We start from the raw sequence: 14,568 nt of genomic DNA on the forward strand, positions 1-14,568 counted from the left end.
GGCAACCTTCAGAAGTGGTTTGGTCCTGGATTAAATGTCAAAAGGAATACACACACACAGAGACACACAGAGAGACACGCACACACACACACATGCACACATTTGCTCCATAATGTCTCTTAATCTGTTTAGAAGAAAAGGACGATAGAGTTTGCCAGCGCACATGCGTCTTGTTCTTTCATCTATCACTCAAGGGGATGATGTCATGTTTGACCACACATTCTCAGACAGACCATGTTTCTACAGGCGACTGACTTCATGCATTTTTTTTGGGTGAAGCCGATCCATGAATCACACCTTTGATATGTAAAGGTTGTAACAATACTTTACTTGAGGTGTGTGGAAGTTCGTTGCCAACATCCCTCATTGAAATATCCTCATAAATTCACTTCTTTTTGGGACATGTTTAAACTCTCCTCCTCATTCTTATGTTTTACTAACAATCACACGCACAGAAGGTGGTCTCGAGAAAAATAATCTAAGGACTGGAATGATCCTCAGACTCTGTGTATCCTGCTGAAGTGTCCTTGAGTCAGACACTCAGCCTCTAAAGTGGTGCAGTAAAGTGCTGCTCCCCTTCATGATCTATGTACACGTTCGCATACTTCCTGGTGTATTAATAAAAAAAAGTGGGATATGAACCATTCTTCAGCTCAGGCTCTTCAGGAGGAAACGTCTCAGCCTCCTGTTATTGATTTGATAAAGGTCCAGCTCATTTCTCTGAGGTCATTTTGTCTTTTTTTTTTTTTTACTTAGTGCCTCATCATCGGAGGAGGCCCCTGCGGCCTGCGGACAGCCATCGAGCTCGCTCTGCTGGGGGCCAAAGTGGTGGTGATTGAGAAGAGGGACTCCTTCTCCAGGAACAACGTGCTGCACCTTTGGCCCTACACCATCCACGACCTGCGGGGCCTCGGGGCCAAAAAGTTCCACGGCAAATTCTGCGCCGGGGCCATCGACCACATCAGTGAGTATCTGATGTAACAGACACAAAACAGGCTGCAGGGATTTGATTTTCACTGACCTGAGATCACAGGGCATCAATGTCATTGAATTATAATCTTCTCTTTGAGTATGTGCATGTCTGTAGTTATGTATTTGAGTTCTGAGTCTTCTTAATCCTTTAATCAAAGCAACAAGAGAAAACAAATCTTTGCTTTGGATTTGCTCTTAACAGTGTCAAGACAACATAACACACAATACAAAGTTTGGCAGAGTTGTACATTGCGTATACAAACATCAGTGTGTGTGTGTGTCTCTGTGTGTGTGTGTGTTTGTTAGGCATTCAGCAGCTGCAGCTGATCCTGCTGAAAGTTGCCCTCATCGTTGCAGTGGAGTTTCACATCAATGTGGAGTTTGTCAAGCTGCTGGAACCATCAGAGGATCAGGAAAAAGACGGTATTCACCCGCACGTTCACGTTCAGCTACACGTCCAAACAATAGATAAACGGTGCTGTTACTGTATATTCCCCCACTGACAGTCGCTTTATGAGCCGCGAGCTTTGAGAGAGTAGAGCTGGAGCATTTAGCAGGATGAGAAGTTTTATAATGTGTAAAGTTTGAAACATCAGGCTGCATCTGCCAGTTAGTTGAACAGACATGTCGTGCAGCTTCCTGGAAGGTCTATATTTACCCTGCTGTTCCTACGGCTTTGGCCGGTCAGGCAGCGAGGGACTCTTCTCATCCTGCAGTATTTAATTTCCTTGACATCCACCAATAAACACAACACAAATATTGGCACCGTGCTGGGTTTTTCATCATGCCTAGATGAGGTCAGTGGACATCGAGTGCATTGCTTAACATCCATGTTATCTCGCTCAAATGCATACAGAATACCAAATACTATATACAGTAGGCTATGTGCTTATCGCATTAATACAACAACATTTGTTTGAAAATGTCTACACAGCTACAACCACTCAGCCATAAGACGTAAATGTTTTATAGCCCTGCAGATGACCCCTCTTATCCCACTTCGGACTATATCTTGCACAGCGCTGTCATATGTTGTCTTTTCGGCTGTAATATCACCACACTGATAACAACGAGAGCCTTTGCCTAAGTTTAGACGCACACTTATCCCTCCTGTTATGCTATGAAGGACTGAGCGGAGCCCCTTGACATCATGGGATGCATTTTCCACATGGTGATATTACACTTCAAACTGCCAAGCTGTTCCTGTTGCTGCTCTCACACCTCTGCAGCACCCACACACTTAAAATGGCCTATATGGTTACATAATTATAATATTATACAGTTTTCTAACTTATTATTATTATTCCAGGTTCGATGCAGATGTGAAGCGTCCTTGTCGTACCTTCATGTGGTGTTATTTTTCTCCAGTCTGGCATGGACGGCTGTATTTGTCCATGTTTTTCTGGCATCGTACTGTAGCAATAGCAGGTGTTACTGGAAAACAGCAGCATAGAAACACCAAACAGCAACAGCGCTTAAGTGTGCTTACTCATTCCCCTCATTCATTGTCTTTGCACTGACACATTTAGATTTTGCACAAGCGTGGCAGGTGGCAGAGTGGTCCAGGAAGGAGAGAGAGAGAGAGAGAGAGAGAGAGAGAGAGAGAGAAAGGGTTTGATGGAGATTATTGAAGTGTCCTTGAGCAAAATACCAACCCTTATCCGCTGACATACCACAGCTGATTGTTTGGTGGAGGGGGGAACAGCACAAAGGGAATGTGTCCAGGATTTATATCATGTAGGTTGTTTTTTTTCTCTCTCTCTCTCTCCCTCTCACCCCTCTCACACTCTTTCTATGTCTTTGTTCAGGGCTCGGGTGGAGGGCTGGAATCCGACCCGCTGATCACCCTGTGGCTAACTTTGAGTTTGATGTCGTGGTGGGGGCAGACGGACGTAGGAATACTTTGGAAGGTGAGAAGAAAAAGAAAAGACAAGATCAGTATAGAGGCCTCCAGGATGTACTGACCTTTCAAAAAGCTGACAACAAAGTCTCACATCAAGGCACAAGCTGTGATACAAGTGTTAGTCTCCCACTATCTAGTTACTAGAGGCTAAAAAAACTCACATAATCCTGCACAAATGCTGATTTTTTTAGTTAAACCTATTGTCTCTTGTTGTTTTTGATGTGCATCTTAACATAACATCCAGCAGCTGAACATACTGTATTGTGTAAGTGAGTGTCTGAGCGTCCTAGATAAAGTAATCAACATGTTTTCTCATGCCAACATTGTTTGACCAGTCATTCATTCATCTGTTTGCACTACTGTGAAAATCTATTGACGTATCACATGGAACAAACAGTCTTTTTAAGAGTTTGACATTCACATAATGAGTTAAAACCCAGCGCAGCTTCATACAGACGTCCCACATTGTTGTTTCTGGACACTCTCTTTGAATAACTGAATAACTTGTGCGGCATTACCTCTATAAATGAAACTCACCTTCTGTAAGCCTACACTTGTATGAAGCCATTGATGTCTCCCAGTGGGGAAAAGCAACACATGAAACCACTAAAAGTTGTCTACATAAATAGAGCCGAGCCGGGGCTCAGCGCAGCAGCTGATGCATTCATGCTGGACTCACTCCATCTTCTATGTCTCACTGTTTTTGGTCTCTCTCCTTAAAAATGCTGTCATCTAACAACCAATTCACATCAGATGCTTATTCCTAAAAAGGACATTTTTGGGGGGCCGAACGAGACGTCTAGCTCATTCTCAAATTATGAAGAAGCCTTGGGGAATGATTTTCCCCTGCAGTGAGCCTGCTTTTGTGCCACGGAGTTAAATACAATTAGATCCGCGCTCTGTTGATTGTTGAGGACCTTTGAAGAGGGATGAGGTGACAGAAAGGAGAAAAGTCCCTTTGTGAGTTTTAACAGCGGCTGTGTGGGGAAGTTGTAACACAAGTTCAAGCCCTTAGTTTTGTTGCCTTAGTTCTCATACATCACTTGTCTTTTCCTTTGGAGTCAGTGACATTCAGGGTAGAGAAGTTGTTCCACAGGTCAAATGATGAACCTTCATTTTAGTCTATTTGACGTCTGCTTGGTGTTTTGGTTTTGTTCTCGCAATTAAGCAAACAGCATTTAACTTTGATGGAAGCATTTAATTCCTGGTGCTTCCTACAATCCCCTGACTGTATGGAGGCTAGGCTTTGGTAAACTGCCTCTTATCCGATAATAACTGCTTTGTAATTATGGCTTACGGCTTCTTCTGCTTTCCTGTTTTCTGTTTCATTGTATCTCTTTTTTCCCCCCACGTCCCTCTCTCACTCTCTGTCTCTCTGCCAGGTTTCAGGAGGAAGGAGTTCAGGGGTAAACTGGCGATCGCCATCACGGCCAACTTCATCAACAGGAACACCACGGCAGAGGCCAAGGTGGAGGAGATCAGCGGAGTGGCCTTCATCTTCAACCAGAAGTTCTTTCTTGACCTCAAAGAGGAGACAGGTGGGAGAAAGAGGCACTGTTGGGCCACATACATTGATATTCATGTGTGATGATCATACAGCAGTGGTTCCCAACCTTTTTTGGCTAGTCACCCCATTTTGACTGTGTGATCACAGTCGTCAATCAAGATGCGCCAGCTCAGATATTTTTATATTCTGCATTTTATACTACATCTGTACTCGATTTATATTTGAGAAAGTGAAAGTATAGAATACAGTGCATGGTGTTTTTATTCATAATTTTAAGAAGAATAAAAATTACTTTCAGGCGACCCCATTTGATTTCCAGGCGACCCCATGTGGGGTCCCGACCCCAAGGTTGAAAAACACTGTCATACAGAGTACACTCAGTTCATTGATTATCTTCAGCAATACAGCACCAAGTTAGCACAGCTGTGTGTTATTGTGTGTAGGACATTCACTGCCTTGGGTTTTCTTGTTGATGCGTTTTTAAAGTTGTAGTCATATTAAAAGTGTTTCATGTCTTGCAGGTATCGATCTGGAGAACATCGTGTACTACAGGGACAACACACATTACTTTGTCATGACTGCCAAGAAACAGAGTCTGCTTGAAAAGGGTGTTGTCATCAATGTAAGTTGAATTGACCTCAGGCTCGTTGTATAAAATCCAATATCTGTTTTATTATTTCATGCATTTTTGATATACAGCACTGGTTTCATCTGGCATCTGTGCAGCATTATTAACAAAAACTCTCCATGGGAACAGATCATAAGCAAATGAATCGTAGCCTGTTAGAAGTGCTAAGCTCAGACTTGGCCTGTGTGAACTCCCCCTGACTCTCACGCTTCTTCAACAGGATTACATCGACATCCAGAAGCTGCTGAGCAGTGAGAACGTTAACCAGGAAGCTCTGCTGTGCTACGCCCGCGAGGCTGCTGACTTTGGCACCAACTATCAACTTCCCACGTTGGATTTTGCCATGAACCACTGCGGGCAGCCAGATGTAGCAATGTTTGACTTCACAAGCATGTACGCCTCGGAGAACGCCGCTCTGGTCAGGGAGAGGTTTGGACACCAGCTGCTGGTGGCGCTGGTTGGAGACAGTCTGCTGGAGGTAAGAAGAAAAAGAAGAAGATGAAGCTGTGTATCTGTGAGTGTGTGAGCTCAGGGAGGCAGTGGTGTGTTTTAGGAGCCTCGGAGAAGAAGAGGCTGTTACAGAATCTGGCAGTCATGGCTCAGGCGCTCCGGTGACTCCTGCCAGATGTTGCAGAGTGAGGAGTGTCGGACAAAGCAGGGAAGGGTTTGTTACGGTGCCGGCAACTGGTCCCGTTCCAGTGCTGTGTGAGACTCCAGCTCATCGCTCTAGGCAGAGTTGTTGATGGAGTTACCAGTCACTGAGGCAAGAGAGAGAAAGATGTTTGAGAGTCATTTATCCAGATCAGATTTTTTTCTCCTCTGTTTTTTCCTTTTATTTAAATATTTTTCCATTATATTTTAATTTCAGTTTCATAACGGACACACACGTATGACAACTAAACATCCATCCATCAACCCCTTTCCTGCACATATGCCCTATCTCCTGAGCTTTGTCTACCCTGACACCCGACTATGTCCAGCAACATTTTTCCACTCTTATGCTCCCAGTCTCATCACAATATTTGCCACATTGATTTTCTAATATTTCAAAATATTGTTGTTTTGTGTCCTCTCGTGCACTGACTCACACATGTTCATATATTTGTTGTGTGTTCCTCTGCAGCCGTTCTGGCCGATGGGGACGGGTTGTGCCAGAGGCTTCCTGGCTGCCTTCGACACGGCCTGGATGGTGAAGAGCTGGGCTCAGGGTCGGACAGTCCTGGAGGTGCTGGCAGAGAGGTACAGTACACACACACACTCAACACACTCACTCACACACATATGCGAGTGTTTAGATGTTGACAAATCGCTGTGCAGCGCTCATTTGTTTCTTTCGTTTCTGCAGGGAGAGTATTTACAGGCTGCTTCCACAGACTACACCAGAAAACATCGCCAAAAACTTTGAACAGTACACTGTCGACCCTGCAACTCGATACCCCAACCTCAACTCCTCCTGTGTCAGGCCGCTCCAGGTGAGAGGAGGAGGAGGAGGAGGAGGAGGAGGACTCACTCTGACAATATCAGATTATTACCATCTGTCTGTAGGTGTTGGACTCATTTTTTTTTTCTCCTTTCTGTTTCAGGTGCGTCACTTGTACATCAGCGCAGAGCTGAATTCCTGCTCTCTGGAGCGTGCTGCTACCATACGACGGCCTGTCAATCTCCACAGACGAGGTAGGTTTAACAGGAACTGACAGATTCCTGTGCTGCTGTGACATAATGTTTTCAACTTGTCTGCCCATCCCATGCTTATGTACACAAGATCTTGAACATAAATAATTCACTTGATCTCAAAGATTATAAAAATTGGGTGGTGAAAGGTCATAGGGCAAATGTCAGGGTCATTGGGTTTTTATCAAACATATTTTTGGACATAACTCAGAAATTCATACACTAATTATTACAAAAGGACACGTAAATGTCTGATAAGACGAAATGATAAAGTGATATGATTTTGTATTCCAAAGGTCAACTTCACTGTGACCTCATAATGTTTTCCAAAAAAACAAAAACAAAAAGTTTTTATGGGTAAATCTACAGGTTAAAAGCAAAGACTGTCGCTGCCTGACTCTCTTCTGTTACTTTACAAGGATTCTCACATGATAACATATTATAACTTATGTTTCTTTTGTCCTTTTCGCTCTAACAGAAGTAGTAAGGAGCCAGAATTAACTTCAGTTTAGGGAATAAAAGTCACTAGCTGAGGTTTATTTTTACATGTGGGTTGAGTAGAAGGAGGAAGCTGTGAGAGAACAGCTGCAGGGTTGTGGTAGAAACCGTCAAATACACACATCTCCCTCTCCAAGGTCAACATTACTTTATGTCCCTGTCTATAAACAAAAAAAAACTCTTACATCATTTTGAAATGTATATATGAGGCGCAAGGTAAACATGTGTCCGTATTTATGACAATGTTTTGTTATGGTTCTGCTGAGAGATCAAAGTCTGGTTAAATCTGCTCAGGGAACAGTAAAGACTGAACTGAGCTTTACGTTGGACCGAAGTAACTCAAAGGCAGCGAGGACGTACATGTTCAGACAGAGCTCTGTACATACTTCATCGACCGATCCCACCTCTCCTGTCATGGCCTTATTTACCGGCACAGTGTTCGTACGCCTACACGATGTGACTTTCAATGTTTTCTTTTGTAGAGTCAGAGATCCGACCGGCCAGGCTTCTCACCTGGTGCCAAAAACAGACGGAGGGCTACAGGAATGTGACGATCACCGATCTGACGTCTTCTTGGCAGAGCGGCATCGCCCTCTGTGCCCTCATCCACAAGTTCAACCCTCAGCTGATGTACGATGTGCACACATCAGATATTAACATCGCATCTCTTTGCAGCATTCAATGCCCGAGTGCGCTCACACGAATAGACCAGCTCTCTGTGAGGAAAACTATTTCTAAAGGGTGTGTTAAATATGCTCGGCATGGGAGCGACCAGTTTATCTTGCGAGTCTTCCCTGCTGCGCCGACGTCGGCCTCCTCCTCACAACAGCTTTTTAAAGTGCTGATAGATGAGAAAAAGACTTCGCACATACAGATTTTGTATATATGAAGCTAGTGGAGTGTTCAGATGCAGATGTGCACATTTCACATCAGTCAAAAATGATTATTATTGAGACATAAAAACGGGTCAGTGGTTTTTTATGTTGTGACTGATCCGTTTACTATTTTTGAGCCATGAAAATGAAAAATTAAAACTAACTAAATGAAGTTTTAATCAAATTACTAATGGTTTAACAAGAATAAAAAGCTGTTTCTTGTTTTAATGCCATGGCTGATTGATGTATAATTCAAAATCATGCTGATCTGGAGCTGTGGAGAAAAAAAACACAGCTCATGTAGTAGGACTTAGTGTCCTTTGGTTTCTGCTTAGAGAACAACAAATCCTCCTTAGAAAGCAGAAACTGTACCTTAGTTTCCACTTTTTCTGAAGGGTCAGGCTGCCTCGCACAGCATGGAATTCGTCTGTGCAATTGTAGATTAGTGCATTTACAAATCTAATTATATCCTCTCGCTCTTTAATTATTGCCTTCGTACTCCGCCGAATGCCACGACAATTTCATGTGGTGCTGTGAGTTTTCCAGGAACCGATGGTGTTTTTTTCCCCCCGTTTTCCCTCCTCCATACGTCTGTCAGCACAGAGAGCGAGCGTCTGTACGTTCAGAGCGACTCCAAAGTTTGTGTGTCCTGCTGCTGCTGCTGCTGCTGCTGCTGCTCGGTTACCGCTCTCCTCTTACATTATGTCTGTCGGTGACTGGACACTGTCAGTGCAGGCGGAGAGACGTCACGGCTGTTTTCTTTTTCTCACATTTAGTTGTAATTTGCTGCCATTTGCTCCCACAGTGTGAGACAGACATTTTTTTTTTATACAAGGTTGAAAGTTGAAGGAGATAAGTTTCAGTGAAAAGTCGTTCCATTGTGCTGACGTCTCCCGTTTTCATATCAAAGTGTGTATTATCTTACTCTCTTGCTCACTCTGTTAGGAAACAGTTTGAGTTAGAAACCTCACTGCAGCCATCTTGTATCAATATTCACCTTAAAGGATTAGTTCACCAAAAAATAAAATTCATTATTGACTCACCCTCATGCTGATGAATATATTTTTTATTCCTCAAAGTGCATCTGGAGACCCGGGAGGGGGGTTCATAGCCCATGACAACTTTATATGATAAAAATAGGGCCTGACACAAAAAATTCCTCCACACCGTTCGTCCGTGGCAATCCAAGTGTCCTGAAGAGATATAGTCCAGAGTTTACCCGAAACAACGTCATTTAGGCAAGTCCGGTCACGTCCGCGTGCATCACGTGAACATCAGACCGCGCCCCAGGCAAATTCAATACAGGACTGTTTAGGCTGTAATGTCTTCAATGACGTTGTTTCGGGTAAACTCTGGACTATATCCCTTCAGGACACTTGGATTGCAGCGGACGAGCAGTATGGAGGAATATTAAATGGTTTTTGTGTAGTTTTATGGACGTTTTTGTGTCGGGCGCTATTGACTCTCTTATAAAGTTTTCGTTGGACTACGAACCAGCCTCCCGGGTCTCCAGATGCATGAGGGTGAGTCACTAATGACTGAATTTCATTTTTTGGTGAACTATTCCTTTAAATCAATGTGACTCTACATTTAAGAAACAGTAAAAGTGTAAATATGTTGAAAGAAACTCTGATTAAACTGAAACTGAAACTGTGGTGCTGATATTTTCACGCAATAACCATCTTCTCTTTGTCCTTTTCTGCCTCCCTCAGTGATTTTGAGTCTCTGAATGAAGAGGACGAGGCTGCGAACCTCCAACTGGCCTTCGACATCAGCGAGAGGGAGTTTGGGATCCGACCGTTCACCTGCGTGAAGGAGCTGAGAGCAGGAGAGGAGCTGGACAAGAGCCGCATGAACTGCTACCTGTCCAAGTTCTACGAGCTCTTCAGAGGAACGCCTCTACCTGCTGCAGGTGCTCTACTCTACTCTACTTCACTCTACTTGACTCTACTTCACTCTACTCTACTCTACTTCACTCTACTTCACTCTACTTGACTCTACTTGACTCTACTTGACTCTACTCTACTCTACTTCACTCTACTCTACTCTACTTCACTCTACTCTACTCTACTTGACTCTACTCTACTCTACTTCACTCTACTTCACTCTACTTGACTCTACTTCACTCTACTCTACTCTACTTCACTCTACTCTACTCTACTTCACTCTACTCTACTCTACTTCACTCTACTTGACTCTACTTCACTCTACTCTACTCTACTTCACTCTACTTCACTCTACTTGACTCTACTTGACTCTACTTCACTCTACTCTACTCTACTTCACTCTACTCTACTCTACTTGACTCTACTCTACTCTACTTGACTCTACTCTACTCTACTTGACTCTACTTCACTCTACTCTACTCTACTTGACTCTACTTGACTCTACTCTACTCTACTTGACTCTACTTGACTCTACTCCTCTCTAGTGGCTGTTCTGCTCTGCACTGTTGTACTTCATCTGATTCTATTGTTCTGTCGTCTACTTGTCTTTACTGATCTCTGTTTGGCTTCACTCAACTCTGCTTTACTGCACTGGACTCAACTCTACTCTTCTCTATTGGTTTCCCCTGACTCCACTTGACTCATCCTACTCTACTCTACTCTACTCTACTCTACTCTACTCTACTCTACTCTACTCTACACCATGCTATGCTGTTCTACTTTACTCTACTCTACTCTACACCATGCTACGCTGTTAAACTCTACTCCATGCTATGCTGTTCTACTCTACTCTACTCTACTCTACTCTACTCTACTCTACTCTACGATATGCTGTTCTACTCTATTCTACTCTACTCTACTCTACTCTACTCTACTCTACTCTACTCTGTGCTATGCTGTTCTACTCTACTCCATGCTACGCTGTTCTACTCTACTCTACTCTACTCTACTCTACGATATGCTGTTCTACTCTACTTTACTCTACTCTACTTTACTCTACTCTACTCTATGCTATGCTGTTCTACTCTACTCTACTCTATGATATGCCGTTCTACTCTACTCTACGCTATGCTGTTCTACTCTACTCTACTCTACTCTACTCTACTCTACTCTACTCCACTCCACTCTACATTCTTCTACGATCGTACTGTATGTACTGTACTGTACTGTGTTCTACTCTACTCTACTCTGTGCTATGCTGTTCTACTCTACTCTACTCTACTCTACTCTACTCTACTCTACTCTACTCTACATTCTTCTACGATCGTCTGTACTATACTGTATTCTACTCTACTCTACACCACACCATGTTCTACTCTAATCTAATCTACTTTACATTCTGCTATGATCTTATCAACTGTACTGGATTCTACTCTACTCTACTCTACATTCTGCTACGATCTGATACTCTACTCTTATCTACTCTACTACGCTCTGATACACTCTGGTCAACTCTTCTCTACTCTCTGATTCTACTGTTTCATCAGCTGTAGTCATTGAGGCCTACTGCTTTCCTCTTCTTTGATTCTGGTTTGTTGACTAAAATATGTACAGTACAAATGACAAAAAAAAACAAAAACACTTAAATTCCAGGCGAAGGTATTAAATGTCTTTTGGTTTCCTGTAAAAACTCAGTCATGTATAGTGGCATGACTGGAATGTGTATTTGTACCACGGCGGTGGACTGTGTGGACTCCAGTAGTCGTACATTCTTGACAACATGAAAACAGCTGCTCGTCTCCACAGAAGACCGAGACATTATGTTCACCTGTGTTGTTTTATTTAACCTCTAACACAAACTCACCTTCCTCTCACCTGCAGCCGAGTGATTAACCAAAGTTTTGTTTTTATGGGAACTTCCCTCTTCATAAATACACCCCTCTTTTTCCCCCCAGACCATTCCCATAACCTTGCTAATCTTTAAAGGCATAATGCATTGATATTATCTGACATTTATGGCTGTGCATAGTGGAAAATGTGAAAACACTAATGCAGTCACGTGTTGCTCTGCAGGCCCCAGAGGAGTGGACGAAAACAATGAAGATTATCCATCTAAGGAAGTCAGAAGTAATAATAATGTGCTCAATCTTGCTGCTCCCAGGAAACGTGTTCCAAAGGTAACTCCACCCTGACATTTTTACACCTGATGGACTACAACGTGTTGACATCTCTGCCTGGGATTCATTTTATCTTCATATATATATTTAATACAAAATGCTGGTTTGAAATTCCTCTTCTTGGGCCTGCTGGGTACTCAGTCTTTACTCTTTTTTTTAGAATGAGAAGAAGTCAGACGGTTCGGACCCGATTTACAAAAGGAGGCGAAAATTCTGTTATTTGGAGGAGGTTTGTTAATGAACTACTTTCAATTCAAAAACCAACCACTGCTGTGTGAGACATGTAATATACTCAGTGTAATCTCTCTCCCTTTAGGCCACCAATCTGTCCAGTAACGGCTCCTCTGTGCAAGAGGGTCAGGATCCTAAGGAAAATAAAGTGCGTTCAATGGCCACTCAGCTGCTGGCCAAGTTTGAAAGCTCACCCAACCACACGATCCGCAGAACACAGGTATGGGCCTGTAGATTTTAATTTACTGTAGTATGATTTAGTGTGTATATGCTTAATTTATGTATCTATTCATCTATCTGTCTACAGATACTTTTTACATTTTATTTTCCTGACTACAGAAAGTTAAATGTGGCGGTTTGCCCTCTTTTTCATGCATCATAAATATGTTTTAAATTTCCCTTGTTGTGAGCTGGAGCTCTGACAGTGGTCTGTGGTTTTAATCTGACAAAACTTTCCCTCTGCTAATGTAACAAAAGTCTTTCTCTTGTCTGTTATTTCCAGCGTCTAATCTTTTCAGCCTTTGCTCCTTTTCTGACTCTTTATTAACCGTCTTCCTGACATTTTTCTGCACAATCTCAGTCAGACTGTGAGAGGTCATTCCCGATGCAAACCCTTGTCTTGGTCGACTTCCGTCTGCACAAAAAACCCAGGCCCCCAGTGCCACCTAGACCTCCACCTGAGACACAGGTTGACAGAAGATGTCACTTAAGACACTAATGCTACACAGCATACATACGTGTGGTACAGAATAAGCCAAACATACAGACTTGTAAGCACATCCTATATATGTACATGTTCCTCAAATACACCAGCCACGTGTAAAACTCAAACAATATAATTTACCTTAAATAGGAGTTTGGATATTTAACAGACCATACCGGTGGTTTTACATTCTTTAGTCATGACTGACTTGGGCTCTAATTTCCCTTCAGAAAATAACTGAACGTGTCACTGCAGCCATAGATAACTATATAGTTATGTAAGACCAGAAACTACACCAGTCTAGTAAAAAAACCAAACTATGAGCTCCAAAAAATTAAATTTGGAAAGTGGAAACAATTCAAGTTATGCCAGAGGTCTGTGCAAGTTCTGAGTTTGATAGAAGTTCATCTTTAGGGTCAAGTCAAGACTTCTCTGTTTGGTCAAGAGTCGACTGTAAAATGAGACAGAGTGAATTGTACGGTGGCCTTGAGGGCTCAACTCAACACACTGCAGTTGAACAAAACACATGCAAATACGCAAACCTGCTGCTGTTGTTCTTGTTTAATGCTCAATTGTGACTTTTCACGTTAAAAGCATTGAATCACAAGTACGTCACAGGCAGGTTCATCACTTTTATTTCTCTTTAAGTTATTCTTATGATATTAAATTTTTAGTATTTGCCTTAATAGCAACAGTGAGACAGAGACACCAAAGTTGAGAAGAAATAGAGAAGGTGATGAGGGGTCGGGGGGCCACAGGTTGGACTTGAACCCATCAGCCTTCACCTTCATGTGTTGTGTCCATTGGAAACACTTGTTGGTGTTATGGGACTGAATTTGGATCATATTTGTTGATTTCAGTGTGTTGAGCCCTCAGGGCCACCATAGAATCAGCTTCTCTGACTTTAGCACATCCTCCAGTCCCACATGTAACATCCCACTGAATATGTCTGGTAATTAGAAACTAATACAGTACACACTTATATAATTTCTCCCCAATATCTAAACAAACCAGATGATAACCCTCTCTGCATACAAGTGTAGTCGCTGAGCTCAGAGCATTGTATTCATGAGCTCAAAATCATATCCGCCAGGAAAAAACAAAAGGGAAACATGAGTGTGAAGAAGAATGAAGATAATGTGAATTTCATTTGAATTTTTGCTCTCGGCTGTTGACACGCAAAGTCAACGCTTGAAAAATGGTTCCTCACTCCCAACTGCATTACCATGTGATGATTACATAACTCTGGCAAAACATGAAGCAGGCAGAATGTATTCGCTCTAATGGATTACCTATGCAAGCTGCTTTTCATGCTGCGCTGGCAGGACTCGCGCCCGTCAGGAGGGTAAGAAATCAATCTCAGAAACTTGCACTTTGCTTTGAAAGTGGCTGGCAGCTCAGCAAAGAGTTCATAATTCATAGTTAATAGACTGAAACATATAAAACCACCTGTATGGGTTTTTCTTTTAAATGATCTACACACTCCTCCACACTGAAGGTTAAAAATAACAATAAAT

General features: G+C 42.6%; 1 protein-coding gene across 7 annotated transcripts in view; it reads left to right on the forward strand.

The window, feature by feature from the left end:
* The window catches only part of mical2a (microtubule associated monooxygenase, calponin and LIM domain containing 2a), a 46,825-nt gene that overhangs the window by 12,589 nt on the left and 19,668 nt on the right, over nucleotides 1-14,568 (forward strand). For 5 of the 7 annotated variants that reach the window (XM_085760733.1, XM_085760715.1, XM_085760724.1 and 2 more), the window contains exons 3-17: nucleotides 757-964; nucleotides 1,279-1,395; nucleotides 2,781-2,882; nucleotides 4,258-4,413; nucleotides 4,904-5,004; nucleotides 5,231-5,488; nucleotides 6,134-6,249; nucleotides 6,356-6,482; nucleotides 6,594-6,684; nucleotides 7,662-7,809; nucleotides 9,767-9,966; nucleotides 12,014-12,117; nucleotides 12,278-12,346; nucleotides 12,434-12,568; nucleotides 12,929-13,036. In XM_085760733.1, coding sequence (XP_085616859.1) covers nucleotides 757-964; nucleotides 1,279-1,395; nucleotides 2,781-2,882; nucleotides 4,258-4,413; nucleotides 4,904-5,004; nucleotides 5,231-5,488; nucleotides 6,134-6,249; nucleotides 6,356-6,482; nucleotides 6,594-6,684; nucleotides 7,662-7,809; nucleotides 9,767-9,966; nucleotides 12,014-12,117; nucleotides 12,278-12,346; nucleotides 12,434-12,568; nucleotides 12,929-13,036 — 2,040 coding nt within the window. The remainder of the gene's footprint in view (nucleotides 1-756; nucleotides 965-1,278; nucleotides 1,396-2,780; nucleotides 2,883-4,257; nucleotides 4,414-4,903; nucleotides 5,005-5,230; nucleotides 5,489-6,133; nucleotides 6,250-6,355; nucleotides 6,483-6,593; nucleotides 6,685-7,661; nucleotides 7,810-9,766; nucleotides 9,967-12,013; nucleotides 12,118-12,277; nucleotides 12,347-12,433; nucleotides 12,569-12,928; nucleotides 13,037-14,568) is intronic. The other 2 variants (XM_085760750.1, XM_085760758.1) reach the window with 1 other exon arrangement.

Source organism: Trachurus japonicus, chromosome 3 (assembly GCF_045865225.1).
Source record: "Trachurus japonicus isolate A0001 chromosome 3, Traja_1.0".
NCBI lineage: Eukaryota > Metazoa > Chordata > Actinopteri > Carangiformes > Carangidae > Trachurus > Trachurus japonicus.